At 39.0% G+C, this 23,395-nt stretch overlaps 1 protein-coding gene across 1 annotated transcript; it reads left to right on the forward strand.

Moving 5' to 3' along the window:
* The first annotated feature begins 273 nt into the window (after nt 1-273).
* Nucleotides 274-22,726, forward strand: gpr179 (G protein-coupled receptor 179). Its single transcript, XM_052111806.1, has 13 exons — nt 274-1,178; nt 1,414-1,522; nt 10,288-10,384; nt 10,596-10,807; nt 11,739-11,807; nt 12,273-12,382; nt 13,773-14,011; nt 14,332-14,470; nt 14,560-14,662; nt 18,232-18,381; nt 18,825-20,978; nt 21,105-21,875; nt 22,029-22,726. Exons 1-13 carry the CDS (start codon nt 274-276, stop codon nt 22,377-22,379), a joined length of 5,409 nt encoding a protein of 1,802 aa, XP_051967766.1. The 3' UTR covers nt 22,380-22,726.
* The last annotated feature ends 669 nt before the right edge of the window (nt 22,727-23,395 follow it).

Consider the following 23,395-nt stretch of genomic DNA (forward strand, 5'->3'; position numbering starts at 1 on the left):
TGTCAGTCTGTGCACGCACATTCATATGTGTGTGAGACCAGTGGCAGCAAAGTACAGTACAACCCCACTCAACTATTACCACTGACACCTGATGCAGCGTGTCTGTCTGTAAACCTGCACTAAAACATAGGAGAGAAGAAAGAAGCAGAGGAGAAATGGAAACGTGCACTCCGAAAACTTCTGTCAGGATGTGAGAAAGCGGGAAGCAGACCGTTTCCTTTGAGGAATATTGCGAAAGGCATTGGAGGAGAAGCGATGCACAGATCTGCAAGGATGGGCCCCTGTGATGGTGCGCTATTGCTCCTGTTGCCCTGCTTGATTTTTGCTCAACTCAGCACTGTGTCTGAACTTGGGGGCATCTCCAGCCTGGAGTACACATCAGCACCCCTTCTTACGACCTCAAATACCAGCATCATAACAGGGAAGAGCCTCTCCCCCAGCATCCTGCCCACCAGTCAGGGTCCTACCCCAACTGTAAAAGTGAACGTGGAGGAGGACTGGTCTGCTGCAGAGAATTACCTCTACACAGGAGATACCTCCTCTTTGGCTTCCTCTACCTGTACACAGCCTTTCCAGCTGCCAATTCTGAGGGGAGCTCCACCTAGAGACCTTCCCCCTCTCTTGAATCAAGCCATAGGATCACTGACCAATGCTGCCAACTTCCTCAACTTGATATTCCAAGCTAGTGAGCTTAGAGAAACGAGTGTGAGAGAGGATATTGAGTGGTACCATGCACTGGTCCGGGCCATGCTCGAAGGGCACAGACCAGGCCTGGTCAGACAAGCTTTTCTGACTTTTGATGCAGACCCCATTATCCAGCAGCCCCAACTGGTGCTCCGTGCCTCCAAGGGCTCAGCACAGGACATTCTCCTGCAAGACCTCACTGCTGCCTGGAGTGGGTTCCTTCCTCCAGCCCCAGACCAGGGCTGGTTTAACACATTCAAGTCCAGCTCCCCACCACTCCATGCCATGTCTAAACGGGTTTTGCTAAATGATCTAAGCACCCTAGATACTCCCAAGTGGGCACGTGGGGACAGTTACGTGATCAATAGCAGTGGGGTCCACTGGGGCGAAGCACCTTTCCTTGAGTGTGAAGGTGGCCGTTTTTTGCCAGGATGGCTCATTAGCCTCTCCATGCCGTTTTACGGGCTGAAGCCAGACCTCCGCCCAGAGTTCAGGTCAGTAAACTTTATTCTAGATGTTACTGAACTTTGTTCATCTTTGTTGTCTAGTTGGTGGTTTTGTTTCTTGTGATCAAGTTTTTTATTACTGTCTTTGAAATACAAAATACAAACCATTTAGTCTCCATTCTTTTAATTGGACTCTTTTCCCACTAATTCTCCAAGTCTTCCATCATTACCGTTACTTGTCATTGCTGTATCTTTGTTGTCTTTCCATCCGTTCTGGTGGTAGAGGTGTGGTCCGTGTCGACGTGAACATCCAGGGATTCAATATGGATCAGTGTGCCATTGGAAACTTCTGGTTTGCAAACACACACCAGTGTAATCGTACCAGTATGGAGGTGAGTGTACACTGCCAGCATGCAGATAATAATTCACTACTTACTGCAACACTATAGATGTTTACTTAGAAGTGCTAAAAGCAGAGAATACAGTGAGGTCCATAAGGGACTTACTGTGGATACTGGGCAATGGTCAAGAGGCATTTCATCTAGTGTTCATTTTAACCCTATAAAGCTGTGCGTATCATATGTGATACATGTCTAAAGCCTTTACATCATCAACATGATAACTTTTTTTACTTTGCTGAAAACCCTGTTTTATGTAATGTACTTCTGGAAGAAGAAGACTTTGTAACAGGCCCAGTTCCAGATAAAATAGTGGGGAAGCTCTCTCTATATAAAATGGAGATGTAATGTGTGTTTAAAAAAAAAAAAATGAAATCATGGGTGTTTCACTGCCTTCAGTCCAAGACAGCTGGCATATGCTCTAGCACTCCTTGCAGTCCTGTAGGACAAGCAACTATAGGAGATGGATGGATGTTTAATGCTACCAAAACAACTTCATATTTAATTCACAAACTTCATTATTTTCAATTAAGGACATTTTTTTTTATGTACAATCATTTATATCTATGTTTTCTCTGCACATGAATGCAGCAAGTGAAGTCGGAAGATGTTTTCTGCAACCGCTGATCTAGAGGGAGTATTTGTGTTACAGTAATAGTTAAAGTTCGGATTTGGCTTTGGGAAACTTGTGGTTATTGGCCACTTCATCCCTGAGCAGAAATCAGAAACAACTTGTGTTGGATTGAGCAAGATAATTCCACTACAATTCTCTATGTGCGAGCAGAGGTCTTAACCTATGTTTTCGGCAGGATTCAAGGAAATCAACTCTATCAGTATACAGTGTTATTAGGCTTATATATTCGATTTAGGGTACTCTAAGGTTCGTTTTGGGGTGTTAAGCACCCACACAAGCACCCTGTAGAACTGAGCCTGCCTTGCGATATCATTTCCAAAATGGCCGCCATTGAAATGCATATTTCTTTTTGCTGATTGTGATAGATTCAAAGGAATAATAACGTTTCTATTGCTACTGTTATTTTTTATAGACAAATCCTGTTGAAATGCATGTAACAAATATGATATAACAGGCATTTAAAAGTAACTCTCAATCATTATTACATTACATTCAAATTCACCACAATAAAAAACACAAAGCTTTGAAAATACTGACATTTCATTTTTACAAGATATATTTTAAAGGTGCAGTATGTCAGATTCAGAAACCCTTGTTATTAATGACACCTGTGGCTGTTAAGTGAACTGGGCATCTACCTGTTGCTCGTGAATGCGCGCACACTCATAGGGATGCGAGCGAGCGAGTATCGACCAAAACAAAGAGACTGAACGAGATTCACTGACATCATGCTGACAGATGAGGTAGCATAATTAAAATGACACAGTTATGATTGTTATACTACAAACTTTGAGACTGTATATTATATTTGACACTCCAGTGCCGGAACAGGGCTAAAACAAAGTGTGGGTATAGATCTGACTATGCGAGACTGTAGATTGAAGTAATCAGTTAACTTTCCTTTGCATGATACATGACTGTGTTAGCTAGCTAGCCAGCTTTATCAATAGCTGTTAGCTAAATTTGGTGGATGAATAGACTGTACATTATAAATATGTTGACACAATTCAGTGTTGATGTGATTCCATCAAAACCGTAATTTTGATATACCCATGTACTATTGTTTTATAACAATATAATGTATATATTTTCTGTATAACCAAGTTATGTTACACTAATGAATGGAGCTTTTTGCATTATCTTGAACATTGTCTAGCATTAATTTCATGTATTATTGTAGTTTACCTTGCTGAATAATTACAGATTAACATTGACATTAACATGACTTTTAGTATAAAGAGAAGATCGTTTAAATTATTTGAAAGTTACGAAGCAAGGTAGCTTACAATTCGTCAGCGTTAGCAGGCAAGATCAAGTTATCTAAAATTACACCTATCAATCCTTATGGTGCTATATTTTGCATGCTTTGAGGTTATGTAAACTTACCTGTCCAATAAGGAGAACACCAATTCAGGGTCAATTTAAATTCCAAAAACCAAACAAAGGTCTTTCCAGGAATCAAATGCCCTACCAATGTTCACTCAAGTTTTCGCTCGACCGCGATCACATTCTCAGAATAAAAAAAAAAGACTGTCTGTTGTCACTGTTGAATAGTGGAAGAGACGCACTGAGGCATGGACTTTCGGGAGCGCGCATAAACGTCACATCCTTTGGATTTTCCCGGCAAAAGCGACCCACTCCCTTCATATGAAAATCAGCTTACAGGCTTTAATAAGCAACCTAGGATGTCCGGGAAGGGCTAGTTTTTTAACCTGCATTACAAGCAGTTCACACAAAGGCAAATATTACATGAAAAATTTGACATATTGCACTGATATTTACATGTATTTTATATACTGTATGCAGCCTGCTCTGACATTATAAAGTTATTATTGTTTCATATTACAAGCAGTTATGATGATATTATGATCTGTCTATAATCTCTTGAAACCCAGCAAAAAAAAAAAAAGGTTTTACAATGTTTTTTTGAACATCATTATATTGTTTGGTGTATAAAAATCATATGATTAGTTAGTTCCATAGTTGTTTTTATGTAAGTGTTTGTATCTGATTTGATGTGCTGAATTGTAATGTCATACGTATATATAGACCAAGAAGACAGCGTTGTCATGGTGAAACTCCCAAACGTTAGGTTTGTGGCATGTAAGGGCTACAGTGGTGTGCACAGACCTCAGCAGGGACAGGGGTGAAATGTTAAAAAAGGGCACAGATTTTTATTTTATTAATATATTTATTTATTTATTTTTAAAGAGCAACACTTGCATACTGTATACTTAACTAATTCTTTGCTTTTTGAGTATAGCATTTTTCTAGTATTATAAACATGTTTTTCCCCCATTATTTCCTTCATGAAAAATAATAGCCTATTCTGTTATATTCCTTACAAAAAGCACCATACTTTACCTTTTCTTTTTCTTTTTTTTTCCCAGACATGGTCTGTGATAATCCCATGTTTTTGACATGTATCATAGTAAAACCATGGTATTTTTGAAGTACCTTGGAGTAGACCATGACAGTATTGTGAAATATGGAACATCCAGAACCATGGTATTGGCTTGGTAACAATACAATTATCCAATGTAAATGTATTTATTTATTTAATAGGGCTCTAATTTTGTTCTTGTCTCATCACTCTTTTCACTTTTCTCATATCTGCTCCCTCACTTTATTGTATCATTTCATCTCTGGTTTTCATCTCTGATGCTTCGACTCTGACCTCATCACCATGGTTTTGGATGGTTATCATGGTAACATGTCCAAAAATGGTAATACCATGGTATTTGCCTGAAAGTGATTAGTCTATTGATTTAAACAAAAAACAAACTGGCTTTGGCTGCATCAGACAGCTCCATCAGTTTATGACACTCTTCTATAAAAGACATATTACATTTCTATCACTGAAAACGACGCAACCACTCCCATTACAATTAATAATCGAGTATTATTCTGTTGATGAACTTACAAAACAATACATGGAGTGGACTTTTTATCTGACCTGTGTTGGTTTGCATTTAGTTCTGCATTGGTGTGTCTGCATTGTTCTGTGAGTACACAGCCAAAATGCTAACTACATGTTTCAAAAATAAACAAAAATAATGCAAGCAATGTCATTTCTGGATTTAAAAATATTTATTAAATTATTGCAGCATCAAAAATTAGTTCAAAGTATGTGAACATGTTGAAATGTAATTACATACTATTTATTATTCATGTTTCCTGCACTGCAGGCAGAAAATAAATGAGGAAATTATTGTATGCTTGCTCTTGACTCGCTTAAATAATAATACATAAATATGTTTTTGCATACGTTTGACGTTCTGTGCTGAAAATGAAATCATCAAATTCATTAATAACTTGCCTGAATTACACAAAATGGGTGTCGTTTCAAAGCTTTTACCAGGTCTTTTTTAGTTTGCTGACAAATTAAAAGTGCTCTGTTTCCATAACTAACTAAATATGATTATTTACTGTACACATACTGTCAAACATACGGTCAAATCATAATGCTGATAGGAAAGTTTGTGAGTAAAAAAAGTCTTGGTTACATACATAACCTCGGTTCCCTAATGAAGGGAACGAGACATTGCGTTACAACGCATATGGGGACTACCTTCTTATATGACCTTGTTGAAACCTCTCTACAATAACACCAATATACTTATATTGGCTAGGGTGATTGAGCCCTCTCTGTCTGCTATAAAAACAGGTGCACAAACACCATTTCCTCAGAATTTCTGACTGAGAACTGAGAACAAGGAGCAGGACCATGGCTGGTTGGGAAATTTTGGCGCAACTAATAGAACTAATAGAATATATATATATATATATATATATATATATATATATATATATATATATATATATATATATATATATGCTTACAAGTCGTGTTGTCTGAGCGAACCAGGACACGACAGCTCCTTTAAGCCTTTAAAGCCTTTAAGGCTAGAAATACACCGATACCTCTAGGCGGTTGATGTGCCACGCTTTCTTCGCCCCTGTCCAGGTGCCGAAAGTTGGGCATGCATTGTACACCACCCCCCAACCTGTGTTGGAAGTATCCGTGGTCACCACTTGCCCCAGCGCAACACCTTGCTGGTAAAACACAAGAGCTGTCCATGGTGCTAAAGCAGCTATTCAGGGCGGGATATAGTGATGCACATGCGCCCTTGGGGCCAAGCATGTTGTGGCACACGGTGCTTCAACACTGCAGAGGTCTCGTGTAAGAGACCTAATGGAATGCCGCCGCCATACTGCTTTCTGAAACAGCTTTATTGGAAGTGTTCTTCCCAGTTTGAACAGAGACAGACACTGTAGAATGGTCTGTACGCCCTCGCTTGTAAAGTGTGCATTCTTCAGATCTATCGACGCAAACCAATCGTGTGGGCATACATGCGATAAGATCTATTTTTGAGTAATCATTTTGAATGGGTGCTTTGTGAGTGCACGATTTAAATGTATTAGGTCCAGGATTGGCCGAAGTATGCCGTCTTTCTTTGGAACAAGAAAATAATGGCTGTAAAACCCCTTTTGTGCTTGACAATTTGGCACAATATCTATTGCGTTTTTCACAATGAGATTGTGTATTTCGGCTCGTAAACACTGGTGCAGATTGGATCGTATAACCATGTTCGATAGTTTTTTGCACCATTCTGAAATACCTGTTAGGGCTCGCTACACGTCCGTGTAATGGGACAGAGGGCTTGGATTACTCACTGTATGATATGATGCGATGCTCAAAATATGGAAGCGGTTGCACATAATGTGTGTGCTTTGATTGAGAATGTGTAAGCATCTCATGTGAGTGCTGTATTCATTTTTGCACTTATTGCATTTTTTATTTTCAAGCCTTTTTTTGGAGGAGACCCGGAGGGAACTGCAGGATCTGCTTTCCGCTTCAAAGGTTTGTGCCAATCAAGAGCACTTTTGCTGCATGTGCTGATACGCAGTTGCCAGTGAGGCAGCAGGTATGGGGCTTTTAGTCGGGTGGTGGCTCGAAACAGAGCAAGGACGAACTGGCTGTGATATACTCTGTTTGGGTATAAAGTGTCTCATAGCCTGTGACTGCTGCTGAGTCGCAATGTAATGTTCAGCAAACTTCAAAGAGGCCGGCTGGAGACACTGGAGCATCCAAAATAGTGGCTTTTTCCTTATCACTCATTTCTGTGAGGGTCAGCCATATATGTCAATCCAGAACTGCCAGGTTGCCAATGGACTTACCGATGGCCTGCGCAGTGACTTTCGTGGCATGCAGCGCTAAGACTGTAGCAGTGTGGAGCTCTTTGAATGTTTCTGGATCGAAGCCGTGCTCTTCCATTTGCTTGAGGAGCTTGGATTGAAATACATGGAGCAATGCCATTGTGTGGAGTGCTGATCCAGCTTGTCCTGCCGCTGAGTAACCTTTTCCTGCCAGTGCGGACCTTTGTCGATACGGTTTGGAAGGATGTATGGGGCATGATTTCCACACCCTGTTAATTGCTGGGAAGAATGGGGCAGATTTATGGGATGCTGCCTTTTCACGGCATCTGGACTGCAGGAACCATTCATCGAAGCTGGGGGAGACCACTCATGGTGAAGCTCTTTGACTGCCCTTGTAAGGATGCGGAGCATCTCCCTGTCAGTAGCGCATGCAGGTTCCTCTCCCTTGCTGGAGGGAGGGGCGGCAGCATCATCCACTGACCACTCACCTGATGCAGCAAGAGACATGCTCATCTCGCATATCTCGCACATCTTTTCTCGTATTGGAAAACATGCGCTTCAGAGAGATGGCATGTGCCGCGATGAGGACCACATTGCGGTCCTGCCGTGCCTCCTCGTGTGAATCCTCGGGTATCACAGAAGAGGTGGTGGGTGAGGCTGAATCGTCCATCAGAGTGAGGGTGATTCACAAGCGAAGCGTCTTGAGGCTCATGCCCTCATGCTGATCTGACGGTGAGATGTGCCTCTCGCACAAGGAACACTTTCTTTAAAAAGACGCAAACACGTAAGTGACTCTATATAAATAAGTGAAAATATATAAATAAATAAATTTATAAATATTTATATTACATATATTTATCACACAATATACAATTGCTTTGTAAGGATACACAAACCCTGCCATCAGGAATCAGGATGTTGAGCCCCGCTCGCAAGCGAAGCGTCTATTGGCGAGCTGGTGTGATATTTGCCTGCTGACTTGTGTATATCAATGGCAAAGGTAGAGGGCTTCTAGACAAGAGATGATCACTGTCTTGAAGGAAGAAATTCTGAGAAAATGGTGAAAGCTTTTTATAGCGAACAGATTTGCACCAAAACAGGCGGGGCTCAATCACCATAGCCAAAATTAGAATAGTGCCGTTATTGTAGTAAGCTTTCAACTAGGTTGTATAAGAAGGTATTCCCCCATATGCGTTGCTACGCAAGGCTGAGTGTACTGAGTCGTAAAGAACCGAGCTTGTGAGCGTGCGCTCCTGCTGCCCCCGTTCTATGCACATCACTGATGGGCTAAGAGAAATTGAAATAACAAGAATCCTAAAAAAGGTATTTGGTTAGAATTTGAAAGCTGGACCTTTGCATCATCTACATTTTAATAATGGCTTTAGAGAAAAAGATTAACAATTATTTTCAGCCTTTAGTGATTTCAAGGTGATCTGTCATAATTGTCTCATGAGAGGTTTTTAAGGTAACTGCTCTTGTTTAGATGCTTATAATCTTTAGCAGATGCCTGTGATCAGTAGTTTTGGATAATAACAGGTTGGAAATTGAGAGACTTTTACTCACAGTTACTTTTATATCAGACATTATGTGCATGGGTGGATTCCACTCACCAGGGACAGGCAGTGCCAGAGCACATTCAGAGATACAATTCAAACACTGTCACTAAATGTCAAGAGGACATTTATAGTGAAGTGATTTATTTTGCATGTGCCTCTGTTGGTCTGTGAGCATGACTGACATCACAAGATCAGGTTTGAATGTTTCTAGGTGCTCATACATTACAAATGGACACAATATAAATAAAACTATAAACATCGTCTTTACATAGACTTCTTTATTTGGGCTCTTATGTACTTTTAATAATCTCATGACGCCTGTTGCCACCATAAACTGAACATTATCTTCACAGAATGTTTTTAAATCTGCACAAAAAATATGTTTTTTGCATTTTCTCACTATTATATTTTTCGTACTATTATATATCACGTTTTCCATTTTCTGTTCCAACCCTTTTTCATCATCATCCTCCCACATTCATCCAGTCCTTCTATTTAAAGATGTGAGTGCTGGATGCAGGATGATCTGAAGGATTAAGATGATAATCCTGTGATGCTCACATACCCCCACAACTCTGACCCCCTCCCAGCCTACCCCAAGAGGGCAGGAGCTCACAAACTCCCCCTTCCAAAAGAACCCCCACCCTCCGAACCCACCAACAGTGCACAAGCTCTGAGGTGTTAGCAGGTTCAGCAATGGCAGGATTTGGAACACTGTACGAATTTAATGAGAGTTGAGTTGATCCGACCACAAATGAAGGGAGCAACATATAAATAGAACAGTTTTGTGTCATAATGATGGCATTACTATAACAAAACATTTGTTTGGCACAATGAATGATACATTACCATGCATCATTTAGAGGTCACAATCACTAATTGTTTTATGAATTTAATTGAAATGCATTTTCATTTAAATGACAGATTATGAGAGACAGGAATGTGTGTTGGGTTTACTGAGGAACCACTTGATACCGTGAAGATCTGGAAAAATGTTTTCAGCTAAATTTTATTACTCTGCGTGTTACGCATTAACAAATAATATGAGGGAACAGAGACTTACAAAGTAGTTTCTGTGTTTATGTATGTGTAGGGTGCTGGATTTCCCTGAATAAAAAAATATCAAGCTTCGCCAATAGAGGCATTACCCCTCCATTTAGGATTTAGCTTAGATTAACTCAGAGTGAGTCTGATGTGAAGGTCAGCCGACTCTCACAGATAAACTGCTGATGAGAGACTGTATATGCAATTAATGGGAGAAAGCAGAGAGAAAACAATCCCACACAATCCCACATCACTGGCAGCAACATAAATGTTCATTCCCCCTTTCAAAGAGCTAGAAGTGTGTTTTTGTACCAGGTAAAACACAAGAGCAATTTATGAAGCCACTCTCTCTTTCTCCCCTCCAGTGCGAGCCAATCCCACAACAGGGTTTCCGGATGGGTCAGTACTGCTGCCGATGTAAAAAGGGCTACTACAGCCCAGTTCCAGACATAAGACACAAAAGTAAGAGGCTTAAAACAATCATAAATTGGTTGCTTATGAACAATCTACAGTGGATTTTGTTGTATTTGAAGAGACAACCTATAGCAAACATAACGCATAAAATAGTCTCTGAATTGAATGATTAGATAAAGGTCAAAGTAGAAAGTTAGAAGAAACCTTATGCTATATTTGCTATATCTCTGATGAGCAACCCTTGTCCCTGGTGTTACAGTGGGCAGCCGTGTGAATGGTACCCGAGCTTGTTACCCTGATGTCCCTGTGTGTCTACCCTGTTGGCCTGGCTGTGCTCAGTGTGAGGATGGGACCCCGTGTTGGGTGCAAGAAGACTGGCTCCTCAGAGCAGGTGTTCTGGCTGTGCAGGGTCTCTTTATGGTCCTTGTGGTTATCAGCATGCTAGTGGCATATCAGTGCAGAAGAACCAAGGTAAGTTTTCAATGAGCCTTTTTCACATTTCTGGGATTGAAATGCGGAAGTAAACTATAACATAATAAACATTTATTGCGGTGATGGGAAACCACAGCACATATTGTTTTTGCAATCCCGTTTGCCCCATCGCAGCAGTGCGGACTATGTTTTTAATTATTTAATGCCAGGGTAATATAACTATAAGAATGTTTTAAGTTTAAATTAAATATAATAGGAAAGTTTGCTGGATTTACACTGCTAAATAAGGAGGAAATACATAATCACAGTCTGTGAAAAGGATTTATATGCTATACTGGATATAACCTCAAACAGTTTATCACCTTGATGTTTACAACCCCATGTGATGATGACAGGATCCATAATATCTGACACTCAGAGAGGTGCCGCCTGGGGCTATGCACATGTTACCAGACTTGATGTATTTCCAGTTGATAATGGGTGTTACCTTAAAAACTGTCTTTGTTGCATGTTGTATTAACATCAATTGATATTTAAAGCCCATGCAAATCCAAATGCTACAATGAAATATAATTACATTTTAGTATGTGAATTACAGAATCTTCTGCATTTTACTGTTATCAAATCCGAATCATTACATTTTGGATAGTTGTCAGAATTACCAACAGATTCAAGTTTCAGGTAGCTGAGTAATGTGCACAGCTGTTGGTGGCAGCTGTTTATCTTTTACTGCACTAAAGGGATTAAAATGAAAAACATCATAACTGCTTTTTTTTATTTGAAATAATGAACAGACTTATAAAACTGTTAGATTTACATGCCAGCATAGATTTTAATATTCCGCAACAGCACTGAGCAATTTTCAACATTAAAGTGTGTGTAAACTGCACAGATAATGCATTTGAAAGCTTCAGCAATTTCACTTGTTCTCAGTCTCACTCCACGTCTCACCTCTTTTTCTATCTTTCAGCGGATCCGGTCGTCAGGGCTTTTGCTGTTGGAAATGATCCTGTGTGGTTCTTTGTTGCTGTACTTCCCGGTGAGTGTGCAAATAAAATCTTCTTTTCAGATTACCGCACTGCATTTGAAAAAATAATAGCTGTATGTCAAGCGGGAGGGAGAAAATGATCACTTCATTGCTTATCTTATGAATCAACTGCAATTCCTTTTATAACTTATCTATATTACTGTTTATGCTCTTGATTAGGACTAGATTTATATTAGTTTAAATAGTTTCTCCTCAAGATGTTTTTGTATCTGTACTTAGCATAGCATTTTTTTACCATTCAGAATTTGATTTAAATGTTGAACTCCCTGCTGTTTTGTTGTCTAAAGTATTTACTACATAACATACTGACTGAAAGTGTGTAGTAAACAATGTGTTAATATAAATATTCAAGGAGATATTAAGGAAATATAAAAAAAACAATTTTATACCTCCATAAATAATTTTATCAGTCTCATGGCTGTCCTTCATTTTGTTTTTTTTAATCTTTGTTTACAGGTCTTCATTCTGTACTTCAAACCCAGTACTTTCCGGTGCATTCTTCTCCGCTGGGTCCGTCTGCTGGGTTTTGCCATTGTTTATGGAACTGTGACACTCAAGATGTACCGGTCTGTGATCTTAGCACTCTCTCCTAATTTTCTCTCCTGTCTATCTGTCCTCAGAACATAGTAGTGTTGTAAAAGCACCAGGAACATTGCATAATAAAACACCACACGGAATGCACCCTCTGAAGGCTAAATAAGAATACACTAAGTTATTGATCTGTTTTGACCTTACAGAAGTTCACAAGGACTGATAGGATCTGTGGGCAGTATTTAACCCGCTCAATGTCTTTCTTTTGATCATAATTCTCTTTTGAATATTTTGAGCCAGGAATGACTTTAGCCACATTTGCACTGTCAACCAATAATCTTTTTCTCCAGTACCAGGCACAGATTGGATCTTGTTGCATGCATGTAAACAGCAAAATAAATCATCAATCAAAATAAACAGAATCAGATTTTTGTATCCTATTTGGGCCTATGTGGTTCTAAATCTGATACGTTTCCAATATATGGCCATCTAAAAATGTAATTCTTGTATCTCCTCTTAATTATGTTTTTATTTTTATTTTATTTTTTTTTATAAAAGAGGCTGCTTATTTTTTTGCTCATAAAGTTTCATAGATGAAGGACAAAAATACAATTATTGAGCAGAATTATTAATTATATAATATTGCCAGCTTAGTGAGCCTTGGCATGAAAACACAGTCTATTATGTTTTATGTAAACAGGTTGGACAAAAAAAGAATGTGCCATGCAATGTGAATGCAGACTTAAGTCACCTGAAAACAACAAGACAATGAAATCTATGAATTGTAAAAATGCAGTCTCTGAAAGTAAATAGAGGTGGTTTAAAGGAATAGTTCACCTGAAAATTATAATTTTCTTATCATTTACAGCACTTTCATACTTGTATGACATTCTATCTTCTGAGGAACAGAAACAAAGTTTTATTTGAAGAATGTATGATGTGCTTTTGTCTATTCAACATAAATCAATGGGTCCAAAACTTTCAAGTTCGGAAAAGGACATTAAGTCAGCATTAAACTAATCCATACAATTTGAGTGATTTAATCCATGACTTCTGAAGCAACACAATCGTTTTGGATGAGAAACAAAGCAAAAATTCAGTCCTTATTTAACAAACACACACTCTCCAATGCACATTCATGAGAGAAGTGTCACGTGTCATATGGATTACTTATATGCTGCCTTAATGTCCTTTTCAGAGTTTTGGACCCCATTGACTTACACTGTATGGACAATAACAGCCAATATATTCTTCAAAATAATCTGTTTGTGTTCCGCAGAAGCAAAGAAAATAAATAAAGTCATGCGTATCTGATACAGCATGAGGTTGAGTAAACAATAGGAGAATGATCATTTTTGGGGTTACTATCCCTTTAACCTAACTAACTCTCCAAATTAATCAGCCAATGTTTTAATGTTCTTCCAGAGTCCTGAAAGTGTTCCTCTCACGAACAGCCCAGAGAGTGCCATACATCACTACCACAGGTGTGCTGAGGATGCTGGGAGTCATAGTGCTAACTGTCAGCTGGTTTCTGTGTGCATGGACAGTGGGTGTCCTGCAAAATCGAGACCGGAATGTTCCATTACTTATCATATCCACCACCTCAGAAGGACAGGGCTTCAACGTTTGCGACCTGGACCGGTGGGACTACATGATGGCTGTGGGTGAGTGTCATTTTTGACTAGTGGCTGTAGTCCATGGTTTTTCTTTGATGTCTGGCAGAGAGATTAATTGAAAATGGGGCACATTAGTAGATCAGACAAATTAAAGGATAAATGCTCCTGGATAATTTAATGTTTCTTCAAGCATTTAGCTGATGATTTGAAATGGTTAACCATAGTCATTGGAAATAATTCAGCATTAGCCCTTAGCTACAATACTAATAACATTTTACAACAAATAATAATAATGTTACTGCTATAATGCCATAAATTAGTAAATGAGGGGCTGATCTGAAATGGCTTTTTGTTTTGATCTGTCCCAGCGGAGCTGTTGTTTCTTTGCTGGGGCAGTTTCCTCTGCAGTGCAGCGAAGACGGTACCCTCAGCATTTCATGAACCACGTTACATAAGCATCGCTATCCACAATGAGCTACTGCTGTCCTCCTTGTTTCATGTTCTCAGGTGGGGGAATGGAGTTGTGGTGATTTAAAACTAGGCATAAGAGATTCTATTGTTTAAAATGTGTTTTTGTTTGCCCATGTCATTTTCAGATTTGTCACACCATCACTTCATCCTGATTGGATGCTCTTGCTGTTCTTTACGCACACGCATGTCACAATTACAGTAACACTCGGCCTGCTCTTCATACCAAAGGTACTGTTTCTAGTACTAATGTTTCCTGTGTGCAATGCTTTAACCCATTGGTTAATGCTTTTCAATTATATTGGCATCCATCAGGTGGATCACTGCAGTAGCCTAAAAGTTAGCTATCTATTTAACAAATAAATGTGCTCCCTTAGTCCCAGTTAACATACTATACATCCTACATAATATGCTAGTAAGCAACATTAGAATAAGACTCTTACAATATGTTCAAAAGAGTAAGTCAAAGGTGCCTGGAAAATATACTTTATCCAGATTTTTAAAGTGTGTATTTGTGCATGCTTGTGACTAACATTGCCGAAACTAAACAGAGTTTGTGTATGCAGGTATATTAGTGCCTAAAAGATTTGCATGTGCAGAGTAAGATTTGTGAAAGCGCAACTCAAATTGTAAGTGTAATAATAAATTGCATGCACACAGAATGTTTGGTAAAGGTGTATATCAAGTAAAAAATATTAGCAATACTTTGCACAAGTGTAATTCACATGTTGTGAATTTGTAACATCATATTAACACAAAATACATTTGCAATGTTTTCTTCTGACTTCCTTTTTCAAGCTTATAAAAAATAACAAAATGATAGAAATAGCAGAAAGAGTAAAATATATTTACTGTTAACATTTATGTTCAGAGAATTTTGTTTTCTAGCAAGAGTTCTATGATACCAGAAAATTCCATCCATTCAAATGCCATGACAATAATGATTACAATTAAAACTATAATTAAAATAAGAAACAAAAAAACACTAGATTGAGATTCATATTTAATCAATAAATGGTGTCGGCTCAACTTTACACACAACATATAAGAAAGTGTATTCATGTTTGTCTAATATTAAAGTAGAGGGCAAAAGTTTGGTATAATGTAAAGGTTTTGCTGTTTCGGAAGGCAATTGGTAATTTAATTCACCAAAGCGGCATTCAACTGATCATAAAGTATAGTCAGGACATTACTGATGTAAAAAACACACCATCACTATTTGAAAAAAGTCATTTTGATCAAATCTATACAGGCCCCATTTACAGCAGCCATCACTCCAACACATTATCCTTGAGTAATCATGCTAAATTGCTAATTTGGTACTAGAAAATCACTTGCCATTGTATCAAACACAGCTGAAATATATTTGGTTCGTTAAATGAAGCTTAACATTGTCTTTGTGTTCGTTTCTGAGTTGGCACAGTATGCAATAGACTGGCATGTCTTAAGGTCAATATTAGGTAAAAAAATGAAAATAAAATAAAAAGAAACAGCTTTCGCTAGAAATTCGTCAGTCAATCATTGTTTTTAGGAACGAAGGCTATACAATATTTGAAATTGCCAAAAACTGAAGATTTCATACAAAGGTGTACACTACAGTCTTAAAAGACAAATGACAACTGGCTCTAACAAGGACAGAAAGAGATGTGGAAGGCCAGATGTACAACTAAACAAGAGGATAATTACATCAGAGTCTCTAGTTTGAGAAATAGATACCTCACATGTCCTCAGCTGACAGCTTCATTGAATTGTACCCGCTCAACACCAGTTTCATGTACAACAGTAAAGAGAAGAATCAGGCGTGCAGGCCTAATGGGAAGATTTACAAAGAAAAAGCCACTTTTGAAACAGAAAAACAAAAAGAAATGTTTAGAGTGGGTAAAGAAACACAGACATTGGACAACCGATAATTGGAAAAGAGTGTTATGAATCTTAAACCCATTGAACTTTTGTAGGATCAGCTAGACTGTAAGGTGTGTGAGAAGTGCCCGGCAATACAGCCACATCTATGGCAAGTGCTACAGGAAGTGTGGAGTGAAATGTCACCTGAGTATCTGGGCAAAATGACAGCTAGAATGCCAAGGATCTGCAAAGCTGTCATTGCTGCACATGGAGGATTTTTTGATGAGAACTCTTTGAAGTAGTTTAAGAACATTTAGTTCTGATTTTTTTTTTTTCAAATTATAATAGTAATTTTTTATGTTATTAATGTCCTGACTATACATTGTGATCAGTTGAATGCCACTTTGGTGAATTAAAGTACCAGTTCCTTTCCATATGAGCAAAATCTGTACATTATTCCAAACTTTTGGCTGCTAGTGTAGTCCACCCCAAAATGGAAATTCTCTCATGATTTACGCACCTTCATGCCATCCCAGATGTGTATGACTTTCTTTCTTCAGCAGAACACAAATTAAGATTTTTAGAAGAATATTTCTGCTCTTTTGGTCCAAACAATGCAAGCGAGTGGGTGATTTTTCCACAAACACAAGTCATTTACACATCAGACTGATTCTACGTGGTCAATCCATTTAGCTGTTCATGACACCCTTTCTTTGCGTGCATAACACTGAGTGCAGGTTTGCAATGTTTAGGCCGAAAAGTCAGAAGAGTACAGATCAAAATTTATTTTTTGTTAATATGAAGTTACAGATTCATAACACATCAATTACACTTAAAGAATTAAACTATTGCCAATAACTTCCTTTACACCTTAAAAAGTTTTTTTTTACACTTGAAATTTGATTTACGCTTTCACAAATCTTATTCTGCACATGCAAATCTTTTATCATGATTGTAACTTCACTTAACCTTTGCAAATCTTACTCTGCACATGCAAATCTTCCTTTCACGCTTGTAACTTCGTTTACATTTTGCAAATCTTACTCTGCGCATGCAAATCATTTAGGCACTATTTTGTACTTTATATTTATGCCCCATTTTTAGTTGTACAGAATGACAAGGAACGCATGGCAGAAGCTGCTACAGCAGTTTTTAAATGCACAAAACTTAAAGCTGATGTAACTTTTTTAGTGTTAAAATTATTTCTTCTATCCTAGATTCATATGCAACTATAAGCCATTCATAGGTTAATTTTCTTGAAAAATTTAAACACTTTGTCTCTGTGGCAATAAAAAAATAATTATAATATTTTTTTGAGTGACCGCTTTGATTTGCCACAACAACGTAACTCAACCAATGGCGTTAGTTGGGCCGGGGCTATCGTAACAATAGCAGATGAGGGGCATATTCGGAAAGCTGTTTTGAAAACATTGTTTATTTTTGCAATTCCATTCAGTGGCGCTAGTGTTGCACAAATTAGATATTTCAGCTTTAAAGATTATCAGTAATAATATAAAGGTGATCAATTTATCTAGATGCTAATGTTTACATACAAACAGTGCAAGGCAAAGGGGCCTGTGGAATCAAGATGCAATTTCATGACATTTCTACCCTTAAATGTACAGCATGTACGTTCCTGAAACAATCTTTGTGTGATGAACAAAACATTAAGAAACTCTAAGTAACATCTCACGGTTCTCATTGTATCTCCTAACATAATGATGTCATGTCGCTAGAACCAATGAGGTTTGACGATGTCGCCACCATATTTTATTTTAAGTGTAAATAAAACAATGGGTTTGGAGCAAATCATGACAAAAATATATATTTTGAGATTTACCATAGCTTAAATGGACAAGTTTGTATCGCAATGCATGGCATCTTATATTTCTGTTAGCGGTTTGTAAGAATAATAGTAGTATAAGAATAACATTAGCATTAACGTTTTTGTGTTGCAGTTTCTACACATGTCACGGCCGGGCCGGGAGGAAATCGCTGCAGAGGTATATGAGGATGAGGTGGACCTGCGGCGCTCATGCTCTTATCTCAACAGCAGTTTCACCTCTAACTGCTGGAGCGATCACAGTCTGGACCCCGATGACATTCGGGTAAACTCCCTGGCCCCGCTTCAGTCCTACTAACACACACACCCTCACATTACCTGTGAAGAAAAGCACGGGCAATTAAACATTATGACAATGTCTAATTATGGTATTAATAGCATTCATTTTACATTATCAGTAAATTAATCTAAACAAGTCTAAACTCTTTCTAATATAAACAATTCTCACAAACATTATACTAATTAAAACTAACATCATAAAGATGTTCATAAAGAAGATAAAGTTAATATTTCTACATTTTTAAATAATAATTACGAAAGTATTATTACATTACCTGTTTTCCTTCTCCTCTTCTGCCTTTATTTGCCCTATTTTGAAATACTGTCCTGTAATTTGTGTGTTTTGAACATCATGTTTTCTACACACCACCAACGAACTGTCCCAATGTATTGCTCCCTCCAACTTTCCTTTTTTCTCCTCTGCACCAGGATGAGCTGAAGAAACTATATTCTCAGCTGGAGGTTCACAAGACCAAGAGGATGACAAACAACAACCCCCATCTGCCAAAGAAGCGCAGCTCTCGTCTCAGTATAGGACGCTCCCTCATTAAACGAATCACTGAGATCCCAGAAAGTTTAAGCAGACAATGCAGCCGTGAAGACAAGGACATCAGTGCTTCCATAGGAACTATAACCCGAACAGGATCTTATTACAAAAGTCATCAAACCACAAGCATTAATATGATGAATGAAATTTTAATGCAGCCCTCCCCAAAGCTTCGAAAGTCCCATAGTGCATATGACTGTACCCCAGAGAGAGACGTCTCCCTATTAAACGCCTCCATAAGAAGCACAACAGACAGGCGGGCTTCACAGCATTCTGACGCAGGATCCATCAATACAACATTACTGGTATGCAAGTCTGCCAGTGCCCACAATCTAACAGTAGACACTAACCTTCTACTTCCTGAGCCCACTAGGTTTCAAAAGTCACTTAGCGTCATAGAATGCAATGATCATCGCTCTCTGACTCAATGTAGAAGCATTGAAAATGTCTCACTTCCTGGCAAAGCAACCCCAGCAGAAAAGCCCCAGCAAACCGTAGATGTCAGCATAAAGAAGCAGACTTCAAGTGCCTTGCTCTCAGAGTCATTTGACAAGGCAGAGGTCTGCCCGTGGGAGGTTCCAGAGGAGCTTTCCACAAACAAGAATCAAAAACATGTCACATATTCTCTTTCAAATCAAGAAGAACCCAAATCCCCTGATGCCAAATCGTCACCAACGCTATTATATGTCTGTCCATGGGAATACTTCCCACCTCCTACTCCCCCTGCAACAGAAACTGGGAATGGAATACAAGCAGATGTTGATTGCACAAAACCCAAGCCTCCGATCTCCAGTAGTGCTCCAGTGTCTCCACATACAATCTCCAGCAAGCCAAAGGAGATTCGTGTTTTCTCTTTCCGCTCAGCTACCCAAAGCCTTCTTGTGGCAAAGGGCATGGAAGAGATTGGAAGAAGCATGAGAAGAGAGAAAAGCCTCCAAGAAAGCAATGTTAAGGAGGGGATGCTACAAAAATCCCAGTCCACATCCATGAGACTGTCCCCAGGGAGAGCAGTGTTAGACAAACACACCCCGCTGACACAAAGACGGGCTATGACTACCATTGGTACTAAACCTTGCCTTGTGAAACAAGCAGCAATACGGCTGCCATCAACAGATTCTCCTGAGAGGAGCCCTAAACATACTGCTCCTGTTCATATCTGCCCATGGGAGTCAGAGGGGCTGATCTTGGAGGTCAAGAAGCAGATTGTGAATGAAAATGTATTACAAAGACAATACAGTGACAAGCAAACACAATCTGTGACACTATGTAATGATAGCTACAACCCCCCTAGTTTCCAACTTAAATCTTTATTGGCTATTCCAAATACAGAGGTATGTCCATGGGATGTTCCAAAATCTTTTCATCAAACCAGCATTTCTGAAGTTTGTCCTTGGGAGGTTGTGGAACCAGAACCATCGCAAACCAAAAGCATCTGTACTGATGTTTGTCCATGGGAAACAGATTGCAACGAAACAAGGGACACTGAAGATGGTACACTTAATAACACTGTTGGGGTGTTGGATGTACAAAAGCAGGCAAATGTGAAGCATGAAGTATGTCCTTTGAATGTACTAGACACAAATACATCTCAGGTTAGACTGAACTCCACCAAAACCCCTAGTGACACAATAAAACCCGGTGAAAGGATAATTTATGTTCATGCAGGACAAAGTTCAATAGACCAAGAAACATTTCAGGGTGATGCACATTCAAGTGAAACACAAAAACAAGAAGAAAGTGATTTTCCTGAACCACCTCCACCTGTAACTGACATAAATCCTTGGGATTCAGAGGCTAACACAAAGACACCCTCTTTACATGAGACAATTACTAAAAAAGCAACTGTATATCCATGGGAATTAGAGGACTCTGAGAGGTCAGAAGGGATGGAAAATGCCAAGAACAAGGGGCCAATGAAATTAGGACAAAAAGAAAGTGTTCTTGCTGATGTTTGTCCATGGGAGACAAGTGAACCAGTCAAAACGTTGCAGAAACAGGAAAGTGTTCATGCAGATGTTTGTCCATGGGAAACTGAAGTGCCAGTGAAGATCTTGCAGAAGCAAGAAAGTGTCCATGCAGATGTTTGTCTATGGGAGACATGTGAGCCAGCAAAGTCATTGCAGAAGCAAGAGAGTGTCCGTACAGATGTTTGTCCATGGGAGACAAGTGAACCAGCAAAGACCTTGCAGAAACAAGAGAGTGTCCGAGCAGATGTTTGTCCATGGGAGACAAGTGAACCAGCAAAGACCTTGCAGAAACAAGAGAGTGTCCGAGCAGATGTTTGTCCATGGGAGACAAGTGAGCCAGCAAATACCTTGCAGAAGCAAGATAGTGTCCGTGCAGATGTTTGTCCATGGGAGACAAGTGAGACAGCAAAGACCTTGCAGAAGCAAGAGAGTGTCCGTACAGATGTTTGTCCATGGGAGACAAGTGAGACAACAAAGATCTTGCAGAAGCAAGATAGTGTCCGTGCAGATGTTTGTCCATGGGAGACAAGTGAGACAGCAAAGACCTTGCAGAAGCAAGAGAGTGTTCGAGCAGATGTTTGTCCATGGGAGACAAGTGAGACAACAAAGATCTTGCAGAAGCAAGAGAGTGTCTGTGCAGATATTTGTCCATGGGAGACAAGTGATCCAGCAAAGACCTTGCAGAAACAAGAGAGTGTCCGAGCAGATGTTTGTCCATGGGAGACAAGTGAGACAGCAAAGACCTTGCAGAAACAAGAGAGTGTCCGAGCAGATGTTTGTCCATGGGAGACAAGTGATCCAGCAAAGACCTTGCAGAAACAAGAGAGTGTCCGAGCAGATGTTTGTCCATGGGAGACAAGTGATCCAGCAAAGACCTTGCAGAAACAAGAGAGTGTCCGAGCAGATGTTTGTCCATGGGAGACAAGTGAGACAGCAAAGACCTTGCAGAAACAAGAGAGTGTCCGAGCAGATGTTTGTCCATGGGAAACAAGTGTGCCAGTGAAATCACTGCAAAAACAAGAAAGTCTTCGTTCTGATGTCTGTCCGTGGGAAACAAGTGTGCCAGTGAAGTCCTTGCAGAAGCAAGAAAGTGTTCATTCAAATGCCTGTCCATGGGAGGCAAAACCATCACCCAAACAATCTGTCTCACAAGATACCCATGCTGTCACATCTGTCTGTCCCTGGGAAAATTACATGGAAACAACAGCAAAAACAGAAGGAATCATTAGTCAAATTCCCACAGAGCAGGGAGACATAGATGCAATACAGCCTGCAGAAGATATGAGGGTTAACACTCCGCTGGCTCGGCGTGACGCATTGTGCCCTTGGGGAATGGAGGGGGGCAGACAAGGATCTATAACAGTGCATGATAATTCAGATGTCTTCACTTGGGAGGAGACCGTACCAGAGGAAGATGATGATGATGCAGAAACAGCTGCGGAGGCCTTCATCTTCCCTCCAGACTTATGAACTGAGAGGGCAATATCATTGTGCTTTATTTAACATGAAAGACTTGTGACAAAATGGACCAATGGTCACACATTTAAGCTAATGAAGAATTTCCCTCCCTGCCACCAGCACACTGTAATGATGATTATTTAAAAAAGATTACACCTATGGCAAATTTCTCTCTACCTTATCAGCTTTATAAGCAGTATGTGAAGACTATGGCTTCAAGACAGAGACTGCTCTCCTGTGCACATTTCCCTTTGGCCTTACATTAACTTGAACCCCTCATTTAATTTGGTATTGTTTTGTGTCTGTGTTCGTATGGCTATGTAGATTGTTTAAGTATTGTATTTGAAAACCTGCATCACCTTCTAAATCAGATGCTGACATATACAGGGTGGAACATTTAGAAAAATCAACATTTTCAGTCATAATCTGTTGTTTACAATTTCAACAAAGTGTATTCCATTCAAAGTGAAGAGGAAAACAGTTCCTGTACATCCATGTTGTTTCAATTTAAGCTCTATCGACAGCATTATTCTTTTCCAACCAACCAAGTTTACTTTAAATAATGACAAAACAGGTTATGAATCTAGAAAATATCTGATTTGGAGTGCCATCTACATATCATTAATACATAAAAAAAAAAAAAAAAGAATAATAAAAAAATCAGGAACAGCACTGTATTACCCATTACATATCAATGTGACTCATACTTTATTGTAATCACAATGACAATAATAGCAATCCTGAATTAAAACGTGCACCACAAACTAACTTTAAATATAAAGTCCACAATGTTCAAAATTACTATTCTGTTTTTTATTATGCATTTAATTAATTACATTATAACATGTTTGTTAAAAATGTCTGTAATCTTGTTCCAATGAAAAGTACTCTTGATCTATAATGAAATATGATGGAAGTCTAACCAATTCATATTAAGTAAATATATTTGATATAAAAATGGCATTAATTACATATTCTTTTTGCTTTTTAGAATTCTGTTTTGAAGTCCACTCGTGCGTGAATACATG

Source organism: Xyrauchen texanus, chromosome 39, assembly GCF_025860055.1.
Source record: "Xyrauchen texanus isolate HMW12.3.18 chromosome 39, RBS_HiC_50CHRs, whole genome shotgun sequence".
Lineage (NCBI taxonomy): Eukaryota > Metazoa > Chordata > Actinopteri > Cypriniformes > Catostomidae > Xyrauchen > Xyrauchen texanus.

Bases quoted from the DNA above. Each gene is read 5' to 3' on its own strand.
- gpr179 (XM_052111806.1), top strand. From the start codon at position 274: ATGGGCCCCTGTGATGGTGCGCTATTGCTCCTGTTGCCCTGCTTGATT. The intron at 1,179-1,413 runs GTCAGTAAACTT...TTCTGGTGGTAG, and splicing joins GACCTCCGCCCAGAGTTCAG to AGGTGTGGTCCGTGTCGACG. The intron at 11,808-12,272 runs GTGAGTGTGCAA...CTTTGTTTACAG, and splicing joins CTTTGTTGCTGTACTTCCCG to GTCTTCATTCTGTACTTCAA.